The sequence below is a fragment of the Ischnura elegans genome, chromosome 13, assembly GCF_921293095.1.
Source record: "Ischnura elegans chromosome 13, ioIscEleg1.1, whole genome shotgun sequence".
Lineage (NCBI taxonomy): Eukaryota > Metazoa > Arthropoda > Insecta > Odonata > Coenagrionidae > Ischnura > Ischnura elegans.
Window position 1 is genome coordinate 5,534,415 of NC_060258.1, and position 26,668 is coordinate 5,561,082.

Here is a 26,668-nt window from a genome sequence, read left to right on the forward strand (position 1 = left end):
AGATGATTCAATGCCTGAGGAATTAGTTGGGTGCGTTCAGCCTTTGCATTTGAGTGTTTTCAGTTAGGTTTTAATGTTTAATGTTCTAGGCTTTGTAATGTGAGGTTGAGCATTTCATGCTGTGGAATTACTGTTGAATCATTGGGAACACAATTTCCTTGCTTGACACTAAATTCCCAATGCATGCAATCCCTTGGAAATGGCTTGGTGGGCTACTTCAAATACAAAGCAGTCTCTTCTCGAGTACGGCATTGATCTTCATTGAGCAATGCCTCCAATTGATTTTCTCTGGAGGTTTTTGGCCTTTCTTCACATAGACCATTGTCATCATTGAAATGATTGTCTTTGAAGCAATGATACCAATCCTGTAACAGTGTTTCTGTTATAGCAGTCTCTCTGTTAATTTTTAAAAACATTATGGTGCTCTTCTCTCAACACTAAGTATCTAATGCCGTGACGTATTCATCATGGTTGTTGAGCAGTTTTTTTAACTAATGTCTGAGCTTGAGTCATGATGATTCTGGTAGTTCAAAGTTGAGCAGCAATCAATGCTATAGCTATCTATTGACAGGCAGTAAGAACTTTTTTTTTCGAGCATAATACATAATTGCTGTGATTGGTTTAGCATGTTTTAAGAATAATAATAACAGGGTAATTTAATAAACCGTTTCATGAAATAGTTTTGGAAGAGAAGATGATTTTGAGGTCTGTTTTCTTTCTGCATAGATATTGTACCCTGTATTCTCTTCCAGAGTTTATATTTGAGTATTAACAAGAGGTAAGAGAACATATACATTGAAAAGAGAACACATAACAAATACATTTAAAACATGCTTCACTTGTTTTTTCCATGATTCTACTGTTGAGAAAAGAATAAATAGTGATTTTGGCCTTTTAACAGATACTACTACAAAAATGATAATTGCAGAAGCAAATTGAGTGCAAGAATAAGAAACTTGATCAATTCATTTTCTTAACTGCAAAAAATTGAATCTTCAGTCTCTCTTTTGATTTCTCATGATTTGAAAAAAAAAAACGGAAATAAGATACATCTGAATAGTCTCCATTCTCTGTCGTCTGTTTTGCTGTGAAGGGGCAGCTTCCATGGTCCCTAAGATATTTAGAAAAGACACTGTGTGTACTTGGAATATCAGAAATCTTCCCGTTCATTTTATTCAGTTTGCACTGTAGCTTTTCAGTATTTGATTAACAGGCATGCAGAGACCAGGCTATTTTTATATGATAGCAGAGGCAATATGTGTAACATTTTTCTTCATAATGCCTATAGTATTCCATATATGTGTGTTTTAAAGAGATAAAGGTTTATCCCTGTTACTTTTTCTGCAGAGTTTTGAAGGAGGAGGGGCAGATGATGAGGAGTCAGAGCCTTGTGTGGAGACTAAGGACTGCATTCAAGATGTCATTGAAAAGACTTCAGAGTTCGCATGCTCAGCCCAAATGACTGAAGTATACATTCCTGTGCCAGACTGCTTATTGCCCAGGGACAATGATTTGGTAAGTTTTAATCTCATTCACTCTGAAAACTGCGTCTAATCACCTTCAGTTTTACAAATTTCTCGGTTGTATGAGGAATGGGGGTGTGTCTGTTATAAATTTAAGTATTTTGTGGGAAGTCACTGGCATAATGCAACCTTCAGATGTTGTTCTTTCTAGTAGTGACACATGAGGCAGGAAGTGGAACCTCACAAATGTTTTTCATGCAGGTCAATAGCAGTTGTACAGCATTGATAATCTGTTGACAGAAATGTCTCCTATCCTGTAGAGTAAAATTTTGGATACCCTTGTCAAATCTCTGTTCAAGCCATTAGTGGTGGCTATAACAAGGCTGCCACATGATTGCCCTCTATTTGTTCAAGCCATCATCCTCCATTGTTTCAACTGAGGAACCAACATAAAATATTGTGGATCCTTTTTATGAGCCTAGGTGAAGAAATGATGCAGACAATTCAATGTACAGTGGAACCTCGATGAATTGTTCCCACTGTTGTGCCCTTACTTTAAGTGGCCAATACTCTCATTCTAAGCATGTGATGTTGGTGGCGTAGCTCTCCCCTCCCTAGTTGAGCGTTTATATGCTGGTGTTTAATGTGTGAGTTGCAAGAATCTCATGAGTATTTTGGCCAGCTGCAATGGTGTCACATAACACAGGAGTTTTTATTATCGATTGAGGGAATTATTGTTTTGCCTTTATTGAGTGATGCCCATTATTCTCTTCTAGTGTTTTTGAGGGCATAATTTTTTATCACTGTGACTTTGTCTGCAGAGTTTTGAAGGAGGAGGGGCAGTTGATGACAATTTGGGGCCTTGTGTGGAGACTACGGACTGCATTCAAGATGCGATTGAAAACAATTCACAGCCCACATGCTCAGCCCAAACCACTGAATTATACATTCCTGTGCCAGGTTGCCTTCTACCCAGGGATGACAAGTTGGTAAGTTTTATTCTTATACTCAGTGAAACCTTAAGTGAACCACCTTCAGTTGTACAAATTTCTTGGTTGCATGAAGAAAGAGGGTGTGTCGGTCGTGAATATAAGTATTTTTATGGGAAGTCGCTCACCATTATGCAACCTTCAGTTGTGTAACTGGTCCAGTTGTAATCTTTGAGGCAAAAAACCACACAAATCCTTATTCATGCAAGTCAATATAAGTTGTACATCACTTCTAATCTGTTGAAAAAAGTGCCTCTTACCCCACGGAGTAGCCATTGGTAGTGGCTAAAACTAGACTGTGTCTCATGATTGCCCTCGTATTTGTTCCAGCTATCTTCCTCCTTTAATTCTACTACGGAATTAGCATAAATTGTTTTGACACCTCTTTATAAGCCTGGGTAAAGAAAAGATGAACACAATTCAATGTGCACTGGAACCTCGACCTGTCGTTCCCACTCTTATGCCCCTACTGTAAGTCACCATAACTCTCATTCAGTGTGCTCTTGGTCATCTAGCTCCCTCTCCCTATTTGGACATTTACATTCTAGACTTTGATCTCTGATCTGCATGAATCTCACAAGTATTTTGCCCATCTGGAGTGGTACCAATTAAAAGAGGAGTTTTCGTTATCAAATGAGGTTATTAATATTTTGCTTTTATTGAGTGATGCCCATTATCCTCTTCTAGTTTCATATAAAAGATGAGAACGAAGATCATCTCAGTGAGGAGAATAATCCCATGCTGTACACGTCAGATCCAGCTGGAAGTGATGCCTCAGACCCATTGGCCACTGATGACCTGGTGAGTGTACTTTTGTAAAGTGTAATTTAATTTTCCTATGGCACATTGTCATTACTTTATGGATTATTCCCAACACCCCTCAGCAGGAACGTACACCATTTTGCCTCGCCTTTGCCAACAACAGTCATGAACAACTACAGAAGAGTTTTCATGTTTGAATCATTAAAATAAAATGTAATGAACATATTCGGCGTACTTTGCCAAACTGACAGTTAAACTTTGCTCACTGAGCAAGTAAGCTATCTGTCATCTCGGCACTGAGCAGTCATTTCTTATTTGATCACACAAACACAGTTTCACTTCCGTTTATCATGGAGTGGAAGGGGGGATGTTAGGAATTGAGAGTTAAACTGAGTACTTTTGACTCAGGTACAGTGAGACAGATTGACCGTTACATCATGATGTAGCCGCTAGCCAAATTCAACTACATAACTTGCATTCCTTATGAGGGATTGATGTTCATAGGAATCAAAATGTTGCAGATTTAGATTTTGTGATGAAAGTGAAGAGGAATTTTATAGTGTAGGCTAGGGATTCAACCTTTTTTGCCATTTTTGAATGGGGTGTTTGCAATACTAGTTGATTGCCAAAAGGTATAAATTTTTAGTGACGTGAACTGATCTTTATTTACTCTGACTGAATTTTCTGCTGCTGTTGTTCATAGTCTTGAAACCCTTCCACTGTTAATGAAATATTAAGATTTTGCTTATTCTTAGATTTTTATCATTTTTTTTAGAAGTCAGTGCTCTTGGCCTTGTTCCCTTTTGGAAATTAATTTTAATGATCGGGGAGGTTCACAACTTAAGAAGCTATTTATTTCCAAGATTTTCCCAATGAAGTTGTTTCTCCTTCATACTATGTCTATTATTAGATTATATGGGAAGGTATAAGGCCTTTATTGGTGGAATCACAACGGTTCATTAAGTTAATCTGTTTTCTACAAAGAAGCCAAAATCATTCATCAGGAATAATTTATTTTCTACAGAGACCATGTAATTCCAGCTTTGTTCATGATCACTTTTTATTTGTATACCAATTGATTAAAATGGGTATCCATCATTGTCCCTCTTTCCAATAGAGTGATCCGGTAACATACAAGTGCTCTCCTGTTAAAGAAGATCAGATTAGCGATGATGAAAAAGGACATATACTCAGTGATAGCTCTGATGGTGTCTCAAGCAAACTGATACATCAAGACTCTTCTGATCAGGTAATACTATTAATGAATTTTATTTTGTACTCTATTGCCATCATAAGTCAGCAAAACTAAAATTGGTTTCATACAGCCCTCAATTCCGGTCTAACATCTGCTTACCTTTTCATGCATATGGTCTTCTTTTTTATGTCATTAATAACCTGACCCATGAAAAACATGCAGAGCCATTCCTTATCCCTTCTTCCTGTCCACCTCCCCTTTTCTTTGTCTGTCGATTGTCTTTGAGGCCATCATATGTCATGACGTGTTGTTACTTTATCAATTTCTTTATGGTCAACATTCTTCTGGAGCAACAAATTCCAAAGCTTCCACTCTCAACTTTTCTGCAGCTGTAAATTTTGAAGCCTTTCTAACATTTCCTCTCTGATTCTGAATACTTTTTCATGGGAGATTAAGGGAATCATATTCCTAAAAGTTTTTATTTCAAACTAAAATAGAGATATGTCCAGGGCTCCCACTCAACCTTGAAAACCGTGAATAAGCTGTGAATTTTGTCATAAACCATGAAAAATCACTCACACTTCATTGTAGAACTAGGACATTGACAGAACAAAAGAAAAATTGATATGTTGATTATATTTGAAGGTCAGTAATGCATTTATCTGCACACTTATATTCGAAGCACAAGTATTGGTCCACGTGCCATGACGACACATTGGACACAAGCCTGCACCAAATCCAGAAGACCAGTACCAAATGTGTTCATTAACCCTGGTGAAATTTCTGACACTTCTTAACTTCCCTGCTTCCTCCATTTTCCGAGTAAAAACTTAAAGCCAGCATTGAATTTAGCTGATAATAGGCGATTTCATAACAGATAGCACTTTCATTGCTGTGTTTTCATCTATGATGTCTGTTTCGTTTGTTTAATTGTTAGTTAATTTGAGGCCGGTGATTGTTACTTGATCAATATTTCTGCCTAAAATGGCTTATCATCAGACCATGAATTAGACAACATTTAGATGGTGGATGCCAAAAATACTGTTAATTTTATAATGAAGTTAGATGGGGAACCCTATGTGTCGTTCTTGAAAAAAATCTTTCATTTTACTGAACAGATTGGGGGCATACAGCCGCGGTGATTGCTCACCATTGCTCACTAAACCAGTGAGGGCTCTTACGTCAGGGCACTTCCCACCTTAGTGAGCACAGATATGTGTACCTTGCTCACTTCTGATCACCACAAAGCAGAAGGAAGAATCATCATCACTAGTCAACAATCCTAACATTGGTTTGATGCAGATCTGCTAGACATTATTTGGTGACATATTCCCTCTATTATACATCCTTAATGACCTGCCCTATGAAACTCATTCAAGGCCATTCCTAACCCTTCTTCCCTTCCACATGTCCTTCTACTCTTAATTTTATCAGGCCATTGTGACTCATAATGTGGCATAATAATTAAGTATTTCCATCTTCTGCTAAGGGTTTTTTAGAAGACCTCTTTTCTCCCACTCTTCGTAGCACATCCTCGTTACATACACGGTCGATCCATTTTATCTTCATCATTTATTGGTAGCACCACATTTCCAATGCTTCCACAGTTGACTTTTCTGCTGTTGTCAATGCCCACGCCTCATTTCCATGGAGAAACTTGCTTCATATGGAAGGAAAATAAGTGAAATTCATTCTACCTACTGTAGCGTTCGGTACTCGCACACTTAGTGATGGTGATGTTATGAACAATTGATCACCGAATATAGTGTGACAGAATACCCCCAAAGATTTGAATCTCGTTTCCCCAGGGAAGAAGTAAGACATTGGTGGTGGATAAAAAATCGGGTTGTGTTGGTTTCAGTTGGTTGCATAAATCAGGTGATGATGCAGGAGGAAGACTTCACGGGTTTCCAGCCGGGTCCAAGGGTTTGTCAGCACCAACGTTTCGAAGGCTAAGTCTGCCAACGTCTTCAGGGTGAATAGATTAGCCAAGTTGTGTCCTTCCTATATACCGTCGCGTTGGTTTCAGGTGGGCTTTGATTGGTCGACACGTGTCCTCTTCCTCTTCAGCTTTTTCAGAGCTGGTTTCCATGCATTGCTCAGGTGGAAGCCGGAGTCTCGGTTCATGTTTTTCTCCTCAAGCTTGATTTCTACTGCCTCCTTCACAACACGGTCCCAGCAATTTTTGGCCTGGCATATTAGTTTTTTATCTTGAAATTTTATTTGGTGACCGTTTTCTAGGCTGTGCTCGGCCACCGCAGACTTATTGGGATCGTACAGTCGGACGCATCTTTCGTGCTCCTTCATGCATTTTTCAATGGTGCGTCCGGTCTCCCCGATGTACACTTGGCCACACTTAATACACTTGGCCGTACTAAGTGGAGTACATGACTGAAATACTAGGGGAAATGAAAAACTCGTTATACCTTACCACCAGACAGTGGATACAAAACCCCACGGTGGGCTTGCGAGTTTACTCTCCTGGGCCGAAATCTGAAGCCGAAGCTTATCACATCCGCACCACAGAAGGGGGAGGACTGGGAGGAGAAAGGAAGGAGGCGCCGCCGCGATAGGAGCCCAACGACGCCTCTTGGGAGGGGATAGGGAATGAAGGGAAGGGACGAGGAATCCTGCTCCATCACAAAGGTGGGCGGGTCCTACTATTAGGGAAACCAAGCTTGCGATATTATTCTTCTAACGATCTTGGAGGACCATTCTATGAGGAAGAAGGATCCAACAGTCAAATCGTTAGATACCTTACCACGGGACAGTCAGATTCAATAAATCATTCATTGTTACTGCGTGTTGCAAATGGAACAGCATTGACTAACCGAAAAAGACAATTTGGGCTTCCAGCTGGGTGTCCTCCCTCCATTCTGCTGACATGACATTTTGGAACACGAGTTGGGTTCCACCCTCAGGGCTAACAGGATGACGATGGAACCTGACTCGTGTTTCGAAACATCATCAGAAATGAAGGAGACCACCCGGCTGGAAGCCTGAACTACCTTTTTTGAATATATTCTCTGGGAAAGCATCAGATTTAACATTGACTTACCGCAACGTAAATCATTTTCATTGTGTGCTTCAAAAAGGCACTGTACGTAAAACTTCTTTGAGAACAACGAGACAGGTAACATTATGGAAACAGTAGGAAAGATTTAACACTTATCTCCTCTGGCTTCATCTAATTTTCTTTTTGGTTCCAGGTACTGGGTGATATTTCCTAGTAATTTATTGTATTTGTTGATACCATAGTTTACACTAGATCTATATCAGTAGGTTTTCACAGGTTTTCACGCCCCCTTCTTTTATGGGTGTTTTCCTGCTGTGGTTTTTTCCAATAAGGTCCATAGGTTTTTCCCATGTTTCCTTACATCTTTTTACACTTGGTAAATGGTAACTGTGTTAACGTATAATTTTATTTGTTGACTGAAAATTGAGCTTTTCTGTCTCTTTATAAAATTTCTCAGCATGTGATTTCATGAGCAACTTCAGTATTTATTAAACTACCTAAATTTCATGTTTGATGAGGGTTTAGATGGAAGATGGGGCTTTCTTTAACAGATGAAATCAACGTTTCTGTACTCTTTCTGCTCGTGTAGGCAAAGATTCTTGGTTGTTGATGAATGCTGTCATAAGACAATCATGTCTCAAAATATTGCTGATAAATTTGTTCTTCCTTCTTAGGAAGGTTTCCCTATGGCCAATTGAGATGACAAAGTAACTAGATGGGCCATATTTTATTAGTCAATAAATTTATCCTTCCTTCTTCTCTGAGGTCAGAAAAGCTTCTCATGGAATTTTTTATTTATGCATGTATCTGTAATTCATATTTTGGTTGTGATCTTTTTATTTCTGGTGCCAATTGGTTAAAACCCATTACAATGAAGTGTTAATTATCTTTCTCTCAGAGTGGCATGGGAACATATGAGTCTCCTTCTGTAAAAGCAGATCATGTCAGCGATGATGAAGGACGAGATGCGCACATTGATAGTACTGATGGGACCACAAATGAACACGTGCCCCAAGCCTATGATCAGGTAATAATAACATTTTCATTGGTCGCGTGATTTGATTGTACACACATCGGACTTGTCAAAGAAAGAGTAAGATACAAAAACAGTACAAATTAAGAAAGATAAAAAGTTTGTTTGAAGAAATTTGTCCACAGAACAAAAAAGAGTTTCGAAGTAAACCAATGAATATTGCACTTGAAGAGGGACATAGTCTTTACTCACCTGACTTCCTGTGGAAACTTATTAAGTAAAAACAGGCCCATGTGCTTAGGGGCATAACTCAAGTTTTTTATTCTTTTAAATGTTTGATGGAGGCTTGAAGCATTCCTAGGTTAACAACAATGTTAATTGTCATTGTTTGCATAATTATAAATATATAACTTTTTGCACAAACAAGTGCTGCATACATAAACACACAGGGGTGAGGTAATGTACTCAAATTTTGAAGTAGAGGTGACATGGTGTGTAAGAAGGCATTTTACTTGAGAGCTGTGTTATCCTCTTTTGAATTTTGAAAATTATTTTATAATTGGGACTGGGGCTCCAGAAGAGGATACTGAACATCGCATGCAAATAGAATTCACCATAATAAGTTGACAATAATGGTTTATTATGTACCTACCGTTTTTCTGATAGAATCAAAAAACTAGTAGACTTCATTTTTTCTGCAGAGCTTCTGCAGATGTTGCTCCCAGGACACTCCATTATCAAGTTTTACACCCAGATAAGAACAACTGAGATTTTATCTAAAAGATACATTACCTTTCAAGGAGATCAGTGAATGTGAGCTGGTTGCATACACTGTTGAGTGTAAGAACTAATGAAGAACTAATGTTTGTGTGCTTAAAATAATAAACATTTAATACAGTTACTATCCATTATGTTCCCCTAAAAAAAGCACCAAAAATCAAAATGCTATCGGAATAGCATGTTTACGATCATTTTTGGCTTACTTCTTGTACCCAAAGAGGGGTATTATATCCACTGTACTTAAGGTTTGATAGGAAGTGGAATGACGAAAACTGGCAGTTATTGTTTGCATACTATGAATTGCTCCTTTTTACTCCTTAGCTATTTATTGCCTTGCTCACTGCAGAATTCGATTTGGAATTCAAGGTTGGTAATAAGTCCAGGCATTGCAGTAGGATGAGCTAACGATATGGTGCACTGAAAATTGAATCTTTTATCTATATTTTCAAAGACTAATAAGAAGTTTGATAAATAACACATCTAGCGGATGTAATCCACAGAGTACAAACACTTTTTGCATGTGTAAAATATAAGTTAAAGTAAAGACTCATAATGGCAACAAAATCTTGAAGCAATTCAAATTACACCTAAGTCTCAGTCACACATTCAAGCATTAGACAAATATTTATTCACAAATTAATAGCAATTTGTTACTTAATATTAATCATACATTTTCTTGATAGGATGAGTGTTTTTTTTTCTTTTTCAAAAACTATGATAGATTATTGAACAAATTAGTGCATATAAATGTCACACACAAGCGTTTAACATGTGAATATTACAAAAGTGAATATTTTAGGGTGCTTTGTAGATATTTATCAATGCAATAAATAGAATCATTATTTTTTGGTGAACAGACAAAGTTCCTTCTAAATTTCTGTATCTCTGTCTTTAACCCTCATATGGATTCGCTGCGCCTTAGCGGCGCTCGTGGTTTTAAAAGTGGTGTAAAAATTTTCCATTCCAATGAATCATTTTGAAATATTCAGTAGTCTATTTTTTCTGCTTTATGCGCCTAAATATAAAATTTTGTTAGCGTAGTGTCTATAGTTTACATTTTATTGGCCTCTAATGGAAAAAGTTACGTCGTTGGATTCTCGGCGCCGCTGCGGCGCTCAGTATTTCCTCGTCGCTACGTCGTTGACTGCACTCTCAATGTTAATGTCAAAGCAATTATGTTTCGTATGAAATGCTATAATATATTTATAATCATATTGTTTATATTTCTAAACATTATAAACAAAATAAAATTGTTAAACAAAAGGAAAATATTACCATACCAATTTTGCTTTCTATTTTTGCTAAGAATCAATCTATTTGCCTCGTTATGATGTTCATTGACAAAACTTCATCTTTTTACGAGAATTATTCATAAAAACTCATGGCTAGTCAAAGTTGTTTTTTCTTGGGCCTCCGACTTAGTTTTCCTTGGGCCGAGAATTTCCTCGTCGCTACGTCAGGGTCTGCACTCTCAACGCTAATGTCAAAAATTATGTTTCATATGAAATGCAATAATGCATTTATAATCCTATTATTTTTTTTAACTTATAAACCAAGTGAAATTGTTTAACAAAAGGAAAATATTACAATACCAATTGTGCTTCCTCTTTTAGCTAAGAATCATTATGTTTGCTTCGTTGTAATGTTCATTGACAAAACTTCATCTTTTCGCAAGAATTATTCATAGAAACTCATGGCTAGCCAAGTTTTCCTTGTTTTTTCCTTGGCTTCCGACTTAGTTTTGCTTGGGCACCTTTTCCGCTCCGCGCCCACGTACCTGCCGTGGTGATAGTCACCTTTGGGTACATCCTAGGGTGACTCTGTTTAGAATTACTCCAAGCCGCAATTCTAAGAAAATTTTAACACAATGCATTATCCGAATTCGTAGAATAATGCTTCCTCACCGTTGTGTGAATATTTCTCGCTGAATGAGTAACTGTAACTTGCCAGGAGATTTAGAAATTTCACCGACTACCGTGAAGAACACATCGCACAGTTATTGTTATATGTCTTGTACCTTTCATTCGAAAAAAAATCCCTTTGCGTCTAAGATAGTGTATACAAAATTGCAAGCGTTTATATAGTTACTGATGACGTGACAGTTTACCATTGGGGTGAAATCCAGATAACTACCCAACTAATTGTGTGATAGAAAATAATTTCTCTTTCCCGACGATGAGTTTAGACTTTACATGGTAAAAATCCTTTCATTATGAATAGGTGAAAAGACAATTTACCGTGAGGTAAAAATTTGTGAACATATTTCTCGTTTCTTTGTGTACTGAAATGCACAGATGTTTTATGCATTGAGGTGTTACTAACGTAAAGGGGTGAGTGAGGAGGAGAAAGGAGAAGGAATGCCAAGAGGTTGTTTTGAGGTGAAGTGGTGGTAGTGTGTCGACTGCCAAGGATCGGGGAATACCCAGATCGTAAGGACAAGTAGGAGTAGAAAATCCTTATCGCGGAAAAGCTTGGGAGTGCAAGGAGGCAATTAGATACAAAAGCATGCTTTTTCTTCTTCCTTCCATCGCTGCATGAGGGACAGGGAACAAAAGCCTTGTCAAAACGCCCCGCGGTGGCCCTCCCTTCATTCCGAGAAGGTCTAGCTCGGGTGGGTCATTAGGGTGGAGAGAAGTTCAATCAAGTTTTGTGGGAGGGGGGAAGAAGGTGGTGAATGACGAATAAGGGAGCTTAGTGGGAAGGTATGGACAGTCTCAATGTTTGGGTCAGTGAAACGCTAAGAAAACGGAAAGAAAATGTAAGGGAAGTCCTTCCAAAGTGAGGGTATTTTTGTCACCCCAGAGCATTCTTTCATTGGTTTCTCACGCAGAGCTGGACGAAAAAAAGGCAGCTGCTCCTTCTCCCCTACCATTAATAACATATACTTCTAAGAATTTATTTTTTTTGGATTTCCCACCAATTCAGGAGTAAAACCTAATCTGATGCACTCCCACGCAAAATATTTACCCGTCCATATCTAAGGAAACCTTTCCCTTGGGCTACACGTCCCCAGTGGGGGAATAGGGCTCCGTGGTAGGAAAAGAGTACCGACTCTTCTAGCTTCAACTCCAAAGAAGCGTAGGGTTCTTCGACACGTCACTTGTCATCCCATACTATTTATATTTCAAAACCCATAAGACTTGATTTTTTTAATGCAGGACATAAGCTCCCAGATATTCGTAAGATTGGTCTTGATCGCCAGAATCTTGTAAAAATCACGAAAGTAACACTCGTCTCTTCTCACTTAACCTACAGCTGTTCCATTATTAACGTTTAATAACTTTTCCTTCTATATACACTGCAAAGATATAACAAAAGGGTGGACGTAGTGAAGCAAAATTATGTCATATGGGCATAAACGAATTTTATTCGGTCATCATTTTTAGTATTTAGATACATAAAATTATAAACAATATAAACATTAAAAAGCGAAGTTTGTCGAGCTGTGCATATCAAAAAAATATTTCAAACAACAATAACACATGAAATTAAAACTTTCATTCGAAAATAACAAACAAAGGGAACTGAAATAAAGAGCATTACGGCAAGAAATGGAAAAGAATGCAGCGTTCAAGATTTGTTGTTATAACTTCAACAATAAGGGTTTAAATCTAGCAAAACACGGTAAGAAATAAAGATAATAGATGTATTTACCATTATCAATCGGAAAACTTGTAAATTATGGCTAACTTTGAAAGATAATAGCAAAAAATGACGCGGCGCCGCTGCGGCGCCGAAAATCCAACGACGTAACTAATTTTGTAAATCCATATGAGGGTTAATGATGCTGATTGTGGACTCATATGCAGGCACAGGCCGCAACATCTTCGCAAGGTGAAGAGGTGGATGCTGAAGGAAAAGGAGCCATTGTGATAGACCTGGACTCTTTGCTGGTTTTGGCCAAGAAAGAATCACCCAAGGAGACTGGTGCCACTGAGGTATGCATGAAATTCAAATTAAATTAAAATATTGGATGAAAGAGATGTTTGGGAGAAATCCTGAATTTTAAATACTGTAAATAAATATCTAGAGGCCAGATATTGAAACCATCGAATATCATTATTTTTAAAAATGGCCAAACGTATTTTAACCAATGCCACTTGGCATGTTTCATGGGTAACTTTAAATTGGTGTGCACAAAGGCAGGAGAGCTGATGCAACATCATGTGTGAGTATGTGTGTGTGTGTGCATTGAAGCCTGAATGGAGGGTAAAGTGTTTCCCCCTTCCCCCTCGATTCCCTGCTTTCCTGGTTTTTGGGTTTTTTTTCCACGGTGTGTGCGTGGCCAGTGAAAGGTCCTCACTTTTACCCATCCCCTCCCTCCAAACAACACCTGTGAGCAGCAAATGGAGAGTGATGGAATCTGCACCCCTTCCCTCTACCAAATGACACCATGTTTCGGCAACACCCCCTGCCCAGGGTGAAGATAATAAGAAAACACGCTTCTTCCAGGGTTTCCCCTACCTGCCACAATCCCAGAATACTAACCCTCTCTAGGTTTTAAAACCCAGACAATTATCAGCTGGAGAAGACACATTTACGCCGGCTTCGTATTGCGGCCAAATGCAATGCTGGAGAGCTGAATGCATCTTGTCTGTCATGTGGGGGGAAGTAGAGAGGGAAGAGAATCGTGGAGTTTAGACAGAGAAGAGAAGAGTGGTGAAGATGAGGAAATGGAAGAACAGAAGGGTAGATTTCCTACGCCATGAGGAATAAGGGCAACCCACGATTCCCATTATTAAATATTCTCTCAGCCCATGGTGAATGAAGATTAAGCGACCCTGACATGAGACAGCCAAGGAGGTCATACCCATCTATGACCAGGAGTGGATAAGTAGAACTGTTATCCCATATTACATCCCCCCCAAGGTAAAAAGATACATGAAGAGTTATTTTATAATCCCCAATCAAGAATAGAAGAACTAACTGTGAAGGAGTCTCGTTGCCCTGGAAAATTTTTTCCTTGTATTTTTTATTCATTTGGCCCTCCTGTGTTCCCCATGACTGAAAGTATATTTTAGTATTTCGGACAGAATGTATTATTGGATAGTCTTTGGATTAATGTGGTCACTTCATTTGTTTGTGTATTCACGCCAGAGAATCACAATAAGTGAAGAGTCGTTTCATTTTTTTATTATTTTTAGATGTCATTTGTTTTGGGTAAATTTGATTGATTTGGGTTTCATTTCACTTGCCAGTAGTGTGCTTAAAGTAAAGGTATTTGGGCAATAATTTCATGTATTTCTGTGTATTTTTCTTCATTGATTTTTTAATGGCTTAATTTTTTGTGAAATTTATAATCTATGTGTATAGTAAGCTCTCATTCTTTCGTGCATTTTAGCAAGCCAGAAATTGTGAGAATCCGAGCCTGCAATTTTTCAAAATATCTGGGGGCACTTTTCACAATCCTAACCTGCTGGACCCTTTGTATGGCAAGATATCATTGATTTTGGTCCACCTCCAAACATAGATTATGGGCTCCATGCAGTTAACCTTATCTCTTATACTCTATCTAGGTGACGTATGAGTATTTTTTCCACGTAGTGGGTAGTGTCACAAACTCATCTCTTATCTTGCAGTCCTTGAAGAAATGTATTCCTAATCATACACAAATCTGCATTGGCTTTGGATTTTTCTTGATTTGGCAAATGGCTTGTAATCTGATTGTCTTCTGTAAGCACTACTCCAACTTTCTTTCAGCCTGCCTATAGGTTGCTTTCCTATTTCTTCTAAAACAGCTCGCAACAGCATTGAGGACTTATTCTTTGGAAGAACCGATCATTTTATGAGAATTAAATATTTCCTACAGTGAATAATGCCCTTCCACTTCATTTGAGTGCCAAAAGTACACCACATCCAGTGCTTGAGTGAAGTGGGATGAATTAGGGGGAAGAAAAACGAAGGGTATATCACAGAATTGAATTGCATTGATTATGAGTTGTGAAGTAAGATTGTCTCCAATGACCACCTTCTTCCCATATTGTTTCTTAAGAGTTATAAGTGGGTAATTGGTGGCCCGGTCCTTAAACATTTAAAATGTGAGAAAATTTGTGTGGGGAACTTGAGTGGAAACCCCTCATACACTAAAGAACATTAAAAGAGGTAATAAATTACTTGAGCCCACGGCTCAGAGTAGATATATCCCTACCCTGTGCTCACGGGCTCAAGTGATCTGTTTTTTGATAATGTGTACAAGTTGTACTTAAAAACAAACAGTACCAGTAAATGAGTCAGGTCACGAAAAGGCCTAAATTTCCTTCAGCAACATCCTTCATGTGAAAGATATACAATCATATCCAGTTATAGGCTATTCCTGTTGTCTTTACAGATGAAAGTTTGCTAAGTGTTATAAAAAACAAACTCGTCTGTGGGTTAATTAACCAATACTGCTCTCAGTGGTGTCTTTCCAAGCCTCCTAGATTCGATCTATTGTCTACCTACTGCCTATGCCTACCAGCAAAGCACTGAACTACATCGCTTTGCCGAAGTTGAGAGCTCGCAGAGAACCAAACTTCATTTTCAGTTTTTGGGCTCAAGTGAGCCCTCAGGGCTCAAGTAGCCCGTGTGTAAATGACTAAGCTTGTTATATACTTTCTACACTGGTTTTTTAGTTGCCCAATCGATTCAAACTTGCTACCTTACAATAAACTATTAAACTTCTTATGCTATGCACATAAAAGGATATTTGGAGGAGAATAATGCTGCTGCAATGAAATTTACATAATTCAGTTTAATTTATTGATGATAGTGATGTTTGGGAGACATCCTGAATTTCAAGTATCGTTAATGATTGAACTTGATACATACATACTTTCTACACAGGTTTTTAAGTATCCTAATTGATTCAAACTTGACAACAAGCCCTATGCATACTATTAAACTTCTTATGCTCTGTATCTACTTTCACATATCTTATTCTTCTGCTTATACTCAAAGAATACTTCTTGTAAAAGCTCATCTCCTTTGCTCAAGTTCATGGGTAACTAACTCAACATGGTGGCGATGTATTCATGTTCTGCAATTACACAATAGTGTAAAACAAGAGACTTTCATATGGCAACAAAAGTAAAGAACGTTTTGCCTCAGAGCATGATTTATACTCCTCCGAAACATGAGTTAAAGTATAAAATGACAGTTCAAGTATAAAATGACACTCCTTTGTGTGGTTTAAGTTACTTCAGCCTAAATGAGTTCTTTGAGGTGCATTCATATCACAAGACAAGTTGATTGTTTCTTTTTGTTTTTGCATGCATTTGACTTATGTTTTACTAAGTAAAATCTTTTTACGTATAAATCATATCTAATAATGGTATTGAATTAAATGAAGTGTAATATTAATGAAATTGATAGTGCTTGCTGAAACTTAGTGGTGATCTCACAAATATTTCTCGGGTTTGCATCCAGGTTAAAGCTTTTATGTAAGCCGACGTTTCGGAAGACGACTTGTCTTCCATCCTCAAGGCTGTGTTACTTGAATGAAGTTCAATTTCACACTGAACAAGATCGACCGTTTACGGAGACAACAATACGGCTCAGGTGTCGTCCGATTGGCTGTAGGTCTTTTGAAATTCTTCACGTTTAACCCTTATGTTTTTCATATAGCTGATTACAGGTCTCCATGTAGTGCTTAGATGGAAGCCGGTGTCCCGATTGAAATTTTTGGGATTGAGGCAGATCTCTATTGCTTCCTGAACTACGCGGTCCCAGTAACGTTGAGCATGGCAAAGGATTTTGGTGTCGTCCCATTTAATAGCATGGTCTTCATCAATGCTGTGTTCCGCCACGGCCGACTTTTCTGGTTGTGCTAATCTGAAAAATCTCCGGTGTTCTTTCAGCCTCGTCTCAATCGTTCGGCCTGTCTCCCCCACATACATTTTACCACATTCACAAGGTATTCCATAAACCCCTGGTGTCTTCAACCCAATCGGATCTTTCACCCTCACCAAGCGGTGCCTTAATTTAGGTGGTGGCAGATGGACAGTTTTGATATTATACCGTCGTAGAATGCGGTGGATCTTACCAGATATGGTTGACACATATGGGATTAAGGCTTTTGATAGCGGTTTTTCAGGCGGCTCATCCGGGCAACTCTTTTGTTTTATGTTGAATCTGCTTAGGGCCTTAAAAATCTCTTGTTTTCCATAGCCATTCCATAAAAATGTTGTCTTAAGGTGGTCTAACTCGGCTGAGATGTTTGTATTATCTGATATTAACTTGTCTCAATGGACCAAGGTAGATAATACAGCGGCCTTCTGCGATGGATGGTGGTGGCTCTGTCCGTTGAGATACAGGTCAGTATGCGTTGGCTTCCTATAAACGGAATGACCTAGGCTCCCATCTTCTTTCCTATGTATTAGGATGTCCAGGAAAGGAAGTCGCCCATTCTCTTCTACCTCCATGGTAAATGTGATGCTCGGGTGTTGGTTGTTCATATGTGTCAAAAATTCCTGCAATGCAGCTGTACCATGTGGCCAAACTAAAAAGGAATCGTCCACGTATCTGAAAAAAAACATTTTGGACGGCAGGGAGCGGTATCGAGGGCTTTTCTCTCAAAATCTTCCATGAAGAAATTAGCGAAAGCCGGTGGTATTGGTGAACCCATTGCGACACCATCCATTTGCTCATAAAAAATATGCTCAAAAGAAAAATAGGAGGAAGTGAGCACGTGATGAAATAGTTTGACCGTCTTCGTATCGAATTTACTCTCTAGCAGACTCAAGGTGTCAACAAGAGGGACCCGCGTGAAGAGAGACACCACATCCAAACTAACCATCAAATCGGTAGGATCTAAACGAATATCCTTAATCGTGTTCACAAATTCTAGTGAGTTTTTCACATGGTGTTCACTGAGACCCAAGAATGGCGTTAGGATACCCGTAACATATTTGGCAACGTAATATGTGGGAGAGTTAATTGCGCTGACAATCGGCCTCGACGGTGTTCCTTCCTTATGAATCTTGGGCAACCCATAAAACCTAGGAGGCACTGGTGCTTGAGGTAGCAGGTTCTTTGCTGTCTCTGGTGGCAAATTCATTTCTTTAATTAACTTTGAGGTCCTTCTGGCGATGATATACGTAGGGTCTCGAGGTATTCTCCTGTGCGTACTTCCACTAAGTAATTCCAGAACCTTTTCACGGTAATCATCACTTTTCATAAGAACGGTAGCATTTCCCTTGTCCGCAGGAAGAATAACGATTGAAGTTTTTTCTTCTCAAAGAATTCAGAGCATTCCTCTCATTCTTAGAAAAGTTGGCTTTGGGCAGAACTGCATTTTAAAGTACATGAGAGATATCACTTCTTAAGTCCTTGGCTGCATCACTGGGAAGTTTCCGAATTGCTTCCTCTACCCCTCCAATTATATCTCCAAACGGAATATTTCTTGGAGCGGGGGCGAAATTTAGTTCCTTAGAAAGAACTGAAAATGTACCTTCATCAATCCTCTCATCAGTTAAGTTAACAACTGTCCGGTGGTGATCAGTCGTGGGGAGCCGTTTCTCGGAAGACATTCTATTTATCAACTTCTTATTCAGCCTTTCCGTGTCTTGCTTGTGAACTGATTCTCCCAAAGCACTAGTTGCACGATCAACAAACTCCCAATCGAGTGGTGATAAAATGGTAGAGAGGCGTAGGTGGAGGTCCATCAGTCTTCTTGCGTTGCAATCCAGACTTCGTCTCTTGTCCTGCATTCGTTCTCTAAGCAAGGCAAAACTCGTCCGTCGAAGGATACGATCCACTTTCTTCGATTTCAGCGGCGACTTGATCTTGGCAAAGGTTGGGATGACTTCCTCGTCACGGCACTTCACGAGAAAATTAAGACTGCAAAGAAGTCTTGCCTTCTCCTTGCGCAACGCACCAAGTTCACAAACATAGCCATGTATCTCCTCCCCGTAGAGGTGAATAATAAACGATTTAAGTTTTTCCTGGTGAATACTTCTGACAAATATTTCTCGGGTTTGCATCCAGGTTAAAGCTTTTATGTAAGCCGACGTTTCGGAAGACGACTTGTCTTCCATCCTCAAGGCTGTGTTACTTGAATGAAGTTCAATTTCACACTGAACAGGATCGACCGTTTACGGAGACAACAATACGGCTCAGGTGTCGTCCGATTGGCTGTAGGTCTTTTGAAATTCTTCACGTTTAACCCTTATGTTTTTCATATAGCTGATTACAGGTCTCCATGTAGTGCTTAGATGAAAGGCGGTGTCCCGATTGAACTTTTTGGGATTGAGGCGGATCTCTATTGCTTCCTTAACTACGCGGTCCCAGTAACGTTGAGCATGGCAAAGGATTTTGGTGTCGTCCCATTTAATAGCATGGTGTTCATTAATGCTGTGTTCCGCCACGGCCGACTTTTCTGGTTGCGCTAATCTGAAAAATCTCCGGTGTTCTTTCAGCCTCGTCTCAATCGTTCGACCTGTCTCCCCCAAATACATTTTACCACATTCACAAGGTATTCCATAAACCCCTGGTGTCTTCAACCCAATCGGATATTTCACCCTCACCAAGCGGTGCCTTAATTTAGGTGCTGGCAGATGGACAGTTTTGATATTATACCGTCGTAGAATGCGGTGGATCTAACCAGATATGGTTGACCACCTTGGACACCTTAAGACAACATTTTTACGGAATGGCTATGGAAAACAAGAAATTTTTAAGGCCCTAAGCAGATTCAACATAAAACAAAAGAGTTGCCCGGATGAGCCGCCTGAAAAACCGCTATCAAAAGCCTTAATCCCATATGTGTCAACCATATCTGGTAAGATCCACCGCATTCTACGACGGTATACTTCAAAACTGTCCATCTGCCACCACCTAAATTAAGGCACCGCTTGGTGAGGGTGAAAGATCCGATTGGGTTGAAGACACCAGGGGTTTATGGAATACCTTGTGAATGTGGTAAAATGTATGTGGGGGAGACAGGCCGAACGATTGAGACGAGGCTGAAAGAACACCGGAGATTTTTCAGATTAGCGCAACCAGAAAAGTCGGCCGTGGCGGAACACAGCATTAATGAAGACCATGCTATTAAATGGGACGACACCAAAATCCTTTGCCATGCTCAACGTTACTGGGACCGCGTAGTCAAGGAAGCAATAGAAATTCGCCTCAATCCCAAAAATTTCAATCGGGACACCGGCTTTCATCTAAGCACTACATGGAGACCTGTAATCAGCTATATGAAAAACATAAGGGTTAAACGTGAAGAATTTCAAAAGACCTACAGCCAATCGGACGACACCTGAGCCGTATTGTTGTCTCCGTAAACGGTCGATCCTGTTCAGTGTGAAATTGAACTTCATTCAAGTAACACAGCCTTGAGGATGGAAGACAAGTCGTCTTCCGAAACGTCGGCTTACATAAAAGCTTTAACCTGGATGCAAACCCGAGAAATATTTGTCAGAAGTATTCACCAGGAAAAACTGAAATCGTTTTGGTGGTGATCATTCATTGTGGGAGTTGAAGAAATAAAAACTTGAATATTTCTTTATAGTCATTTATTGTAACGATGAACTTGCAAACCTGTTAGTGTATTTAGTGGAAATCGCCCTCATCAAGTCAGATATACCATATCCAGTGACAAGTGAACTTTGGGAACTCCCGAAGTTGTGCAAAAATCATAAGTTTTTTCTTCATTGGCAGGCATTACAATCAATTAGATAGCGTAGCTCTGGGGTCACCTTTGTCCCCCATCGTAGCCGACATTTGTATGGATAATTTTCGAAAAACTTGAGGTCTCTATTATGCGTCCTTATTAAAAATGCATAAAATGGTATCGATGTGTAGACGATGTGTTTTGCGAGTGACAAGGTATGTCATGCCAGCTAATGCGATTTCTGAGAGTGCTCAATTCACAGGATAAATACATGTATAATTAAATAAATACAAGTTTTGGTTGGAAGTCAAGACGGAATGTAATGGGTGTAGACCACAGACACAATTGGATGAGGTATCCGCTGCTGTTTATGATTTTTGTCATTTTGAAAGGAAGGAAAATCAGATTTATTTGCATTTGCTGTCATTCATAGAGAATACATATTTTATAATAAATATTATTTATTTACTTCTTGTTCACATTGACAATATAAGATGATAGGTGAGTTCATATGGTTTAAGAATAAGTTGTATTTAATCACCTGCTGGTATAGTTCCAATTCCTTATCCATTCATATTTTGATGCTTACTTTCAGCCTACTTCTACAGAGAACGGAGAGCTGATTCAGAATCAGACAATGGCCATGGAGTCTATGACGGAGGCAGTGGGTGAGTGCTCTTAAGTGCTTGAAAATGACTCATCACAGAAAAGACTTGTAACTAATTCTGTCTAGGCAAATGTCCCAAAACTGGATATCAGAATTCAATCAAATTTTGCAATTCACACATGAAATTTTTTCGTACTTTCATTCTACTTTCTTTTTTACAGAAACCGGTCATTTGTTCAATATTTCAATAAATTTCACTAAAAATTTTATTTTTATACGTGGATCGACACCAGGTCCTCAAGGTGACAACTGGAAACCTTAAGCACTAGACTAATGCTCACCCTTTGCAGAGTGGCTCTTATACATGAATACATTTGACCTGCAAATGTTTAACTGGATTTTTAGGTTATAGTATTGGTTATACATGTAACCCCATATGGAGGCTGATTCGAGGAAAACTCACAATGGACTATTACACAACAAAATTTGGTTGAGTTCTTCGACCAGGTTTTTGGACACTCCACTTGTGAAGGATGTAGCATCTGAGTTTGTCATCCTTATATACTTTCTTTAGTTTATGTTAACAGTTCTGATTGATATTTTAATCTGGTTGGCAAATTTCTATCAAAATTTTCTTAATGTTAAAGCAATATTTGGAGTCATGTGCATTCCTTTGGGAACTCCCCTGTACTTTACCTAACAATTTTGTCCTTTAAGATTGGTTAATAGAAAATAATTACCAAAAAACACTTGCAAAGAATCCAAAGCATGAGATTGCTACCTTCTCATCAATTATGCGGTGTCAATAGACAAAGTTAACATGGAACATGTTGAAATGAGGACAAACGGTTTGGTTCAGTTTTGAAATAATGGGAACATTTTGCGTTGATACATACCCCATCCAATTCAATTTGTTGTTCTCATAGAAACTGTGCTTTATTAGCTCAAACACATATTCATGGAAGAAGTGAAATATGGGGAAAAACTAATTTGGCTAAAAATAGGCAAAACTCTATTATATTTCCTTGTGTGTAGAAGTTCTGGCTCTGGAGATTAATGACAGTAAGCGACCAGCCCATGCTTACTTATTCTTGTTAGCTAAGTTTTCAAGGCTATTGTTTCATCCAAATTTTTAATGTAGGCACAATGAAATAAAGGGCATCACCCTCATTGAGGGTGGATATGAGAAGTTTGTATAATTTTTATGTAATTTTGCATATAACTGCTAGGTATATTTTTTTCATTAGGATGCTCTAGTGCCATTTTTCATGTAATTGTGCACTGGGGTGTTTTCTGAAGTGGATATTTGAGGTTAGTATGTAATACCTTACTGAATTTCTCTGAGCAGCAGTGCCACTCAATTTGTGAACACATGTTAGGAAACAACCGTAAAAAATGAATTGCAACAGTTGGTATGTGCATGTTATTGAACCAAAAGATCGGTTGAAGTTGCAACTTTGATATCTGTGTAATGGTTATTACAAATTAGGTCATAGAATCATAGATTACATGTCTGACTTCACTTATCTTAAATGTGAAATTCCTTTCTAGGTATCGCAGCTTCTGAAAGAGCCTCAGCTTTGTTTGCTCTCATTGAACCAAAAATGAGAGCATCAAAGTCAGTGAAAGGAAGAAGAAGTAAAATAAGGCGAGGTATTCTTAAGGCAAACTTTGGAAGAACAAGGGAGAGGAAAAATGTTATGGAAGTGAGGAGAAACTTCATTGTAGATGGGAAATCATGCATAGATGGTCCACACACAACAAAGAAATCTTATTCCTGCGGTGAGTGTGAAAAGTCTTTCACTCGAAAGAGTGACCTTGTCCGTCACATTTGGACTCATACAAAGGTGAAACCTTACTCCTGCGGTGAATGTGAAAAGTCTTTCACTCGAAAGAGTCAACTTATTTGTCACATTCGGACTCATACGAATGAGAAACCTTATTTCTGCGATGAATGTGAAAAGTCTTTCTCTCGAAAGAGTCACCTAATCCAACACATTCGGACTCATACAAAGGAGAAACCTTATTCCTGCGGTGAATGTGAAAAGTCTTTCTCTCAAAAGAGTCACCTTATCTATCACATTCGGACTCACACAAAGGAGAAACCTTATTCCTGCGGTGAATGTGAAAAGTCTTTCTCTGTGAGGAGCAACCTTGTCTGTCATATGAGGATTCACACAAAGGAAAAACCCTATTCCTGCGGTGAATGTGAAAAGTCATTCACTCGAAAGAGTCAACTTGTTTATCACATTTGGACTCATACAAATGAGAAACCATATTTCTGCGATGAATGTGAAAAGTCTTTTTCTCAAAAGAGTGACCTTGTCCGTCACATTTTGACTCATACGAAGGAGAAACCTTATTCTTGCGGTGAATGTGAAAAGTCTTTTTCTCGTAAGAGTACCCTTGTCCATCACATTCGGACTCATACGAAGGAGAAACCTTATTCCTGCAATGAATGTGAAAAGTCTTTCCCTTTTAGGAGCAACCTTGTCCGTCACTTGCAGACTCATACGAAGGAGAAATCTTATTGATGCAATGAATGTGAAAAGTCTTATGCTACCAAAAGAAACCTTGTCTTACACATGCGTGTACAGAGGAAAGAAGCCTTATCGTTTCATTGATTGTGAAGAGACTCTCTCAATAGATCTATGTTTTCTCTCATTTTAAAACTCAGTGTTAGGCCTTAGTAGTCTAATTAATTTCTGTTCATTAGTCATCACGATAAAAATTGTCATTACCACGATATCGGCATGGGGTAAATGTACGAATTTCCTTATAATGTTAAAATAATACAATAATATTCAATTAGGTCTGTGACCTAATTTCTAAATGTTCAAGGAAATTTACTCTACTATGTTTACAAGGGTCAAATAAATTATTCCTTTATCGTTAGCTGCTATTTTTAATGGTAGTAAAGTGTTTAAATTTATGTGGCATTTTTCAGTGTACCCCTCCCCTAAATTTCTGGTATCCCCCCAGAAATTTTTTCGAACTTCCTCCGAACTTATCCGCAGAACTTCTCCCGCTAAGGACTTTTCGCGCCTAGGATTATCGCGCAAAGGCCCTTCGACTCGGCGAAGTCTCGGAAACTCACGTCTCCGGAGAATCCGGCCTCCGGAAAATCCTGCCTCCGGAAATCCTGCATCATCCTGCCCTCTCTTTTGCTCGGGCGCCCGTGGTGGATGGATTGCGCGACTGACATGGGTGATTTTAGAAAAATTATACAGCTGGTACTTAGTTTGGTAATGTTTCCTATGGGATCATTAGTTATCACCGTTGTTTTCTGTAATAAATCTGATTTTTAATACGTGTACTTAAAATAGATATTGATTGAAAATATCTCGTAAATATTTTGACAATTGTTTCTTAAGTGCTGATTTCTTGTTTGTGGAGTCTTTCCCTGAACCAGCTTGTGACCGACGATTGGAGTTCCCAATTTCTGAGCTTACGTGGACAATCTCCAAGATTTAACGACGTAACGCTGCATTTATATAAAAGCCATTCATTTCAACACTTTTGATAAAAGTTTGAGGCACTTAGTCTCAAGAATAATTTTCTGTGGCATTAATTCTAATTGTGTGATTAAATAATGCTTGTTCGTCTGATAGATGTAAGTTCATATAGTGCTTCTATGTAATTTTTATGAAAATGTCAAGGTAATGATAATGTACGATTAAATAAGATAGATCTAAAGTATACAATAAGTATGCTAGAGGGCTAACGTCATAGGAGGGAATCGTGTTGACTGTTTTAATTCTGAAAGAGCCGATAAATTGCCTCGGAGTTGCGAGCAAGAGGCGAGAGATCCATCGTTCAAGGTCGTTCTAGTTCCCTCTCTCTTCTTTCCCTTCACTCCCTTCCCACTTCCTAACTCTCCGTCCGTATCCATCGCCTCCGGCTGAGGGAAGACGATCTTCGCCTCGGACCGAAAGAATAGTCTAATAGTCTCTCTCCTATCAGCATGCGGAATCGGGACCTTGTGGCAGGGTCCTATTAGAGGGGTTCTTTCACGCTTGGCGAGCTGCGTCCTCCACGAACCCATCGATCTTTTCTTCTGCTTGGCTTTCCCCATTATCACTTAAACAGTTTTACAACATACAGCTGTGAACAAGTGTTGGAACCGTCTAATGTACTTCAAATATCGAAGTCTGAAAGCCAGGCAGAAGAGGGAGGGAATTATCAGGGGGTCTTCGGTCCTATAAATATATTTTCATAAACTAAACGAATAGGCTTTCAAGTTATAGCGTCACGAAAATATTCACTCAACCAACAAGGATTATGACGAAATTGTGAGAAGAGATATGCTCGAATATCGAATGGAGGTTGGTGGGGTTTTTATATTCAGCATGCTAATAATATGCGTCCATAATGATTCGTTTGACAAAGTACTGCAGCCTCCCTCAATGCGGTACTGGAAGATAGGCAAAACTGAGATTTAATATCGGCAATGGTATTTTGTCGGAAGATGTGGTACTGAGCCACATTAAAACGCGGAAATCAAGCTAAAACAATGTGAAATCAAAAAAATCACGCAGCACCTTCCAGATAAGGAACAAATTTCCGCGAATACACACACAAATGCTCCCCAACCCCCACTTTGCCCACCGAAGAGCACGGCCGTGGGGATTTTGTTCTCTTTCAGCTGTTCAACAGACGTAGATCGTCCATTCATTTATAAAAAGAAGTTTCACATTTTATGCATTATTTTCTATTTTATCACTATCCAACCTTACTAAATGTAACAGTGAAATAATTTCTTTTCTCGATGTTACGCGCATATTTGACGCAGGGGGAGGAGGAGGAGGATAATATTTTATTTTATCGCATGCATGCACGACTTCAATGACGTTTTGGTTAACTTTTTTATGTAAAGACGACAGGCTGCTTGCACTACTATTGGGTACACCCACCTTTGACTTTTCTCTCTTCCGATCCGAAGTGGGAGGAGATCCGTTTCTCGAACACCTGCTGCACCCAAGGGAAGTGGGAAGCGGTCCTCAATCGGGACATTCTGCTATTTCCCAATGGTGCACCATCCAACTTGACTTGATCGCTACAGTAGAGGAAGTTTTACTGCCACTAAAACACAAGTGTTAATACTAGAATGACCGGGGCAAGCCGCATACATAGAATGACCGCCATCGGTCAATTGACCGTTCGCCCTTTTCTTGCACTCTTTCATTAGCTTTCCCTTTATATTTTTATGTAACGTGGATTGAAGTGTTCTGATAACTTTTCATGTTCTGATTAGTTTCACAGTTAGATTTAGTGTTTACATTACAAAAAA

General features: G+C 38.9%; 1 protein-coding gene across 1 annotated transcript; it reads left to right on the top strand.

The window, feature by feature from the left end:
• The first annotated feature begins 1,432 nt into the window (after positions 1-1,432).
• Positions 1,433-24,852, top strand: LOC124170408 (zinc finger protein 271-like). Its single transcript, XM_046549129.1, has 8 exons — positions 1,433-1,515; positions 3,140-3,253; positions 4,332-4,463; positions 8,324-8,452; positions 12,988-13,116; positions 21,367-21,439; positions 22,930-23,772; positions 24,791-24,852. Exons 1-8 carry the CDS (start codon positions 1,459-1,461, stop codon positions 24,850-24,852), a joined length of 1,539 nt encoding a protein of 512 aa, XP_046405085.1. The 5' UTR covers positions 1,433-1,458.
• The last annotated feature ends 1,816 nt before the right edge of the window (positions 24,853-26,668 follow it).

Excerpts from the sequence above, each read along its gene's own strand:
- LOC124170408 (XM_046549129.1), top strand. The coding sequence starts at position 1,459 with ATGACTGAAGTATACATTCCTGTGCCAGACTGCTTATTGCCCAGGGAC. Across the intron at positions 4,464-8,323 it reads ATCAAGACTCTTCTGATCAG|AGTGGCATGGGAACATATGA; the intron begins GTAATACTATTA and ends TCTTTCTCTCAG. Across the intron at positions 21,440-22,929 it reads GTCTATGACGGAGGCAGTGG|GTATCGCAGCTTCTGAAAGA; the intron begins GTGAGTGCTCTT and ends ATTCCTTTCTAG.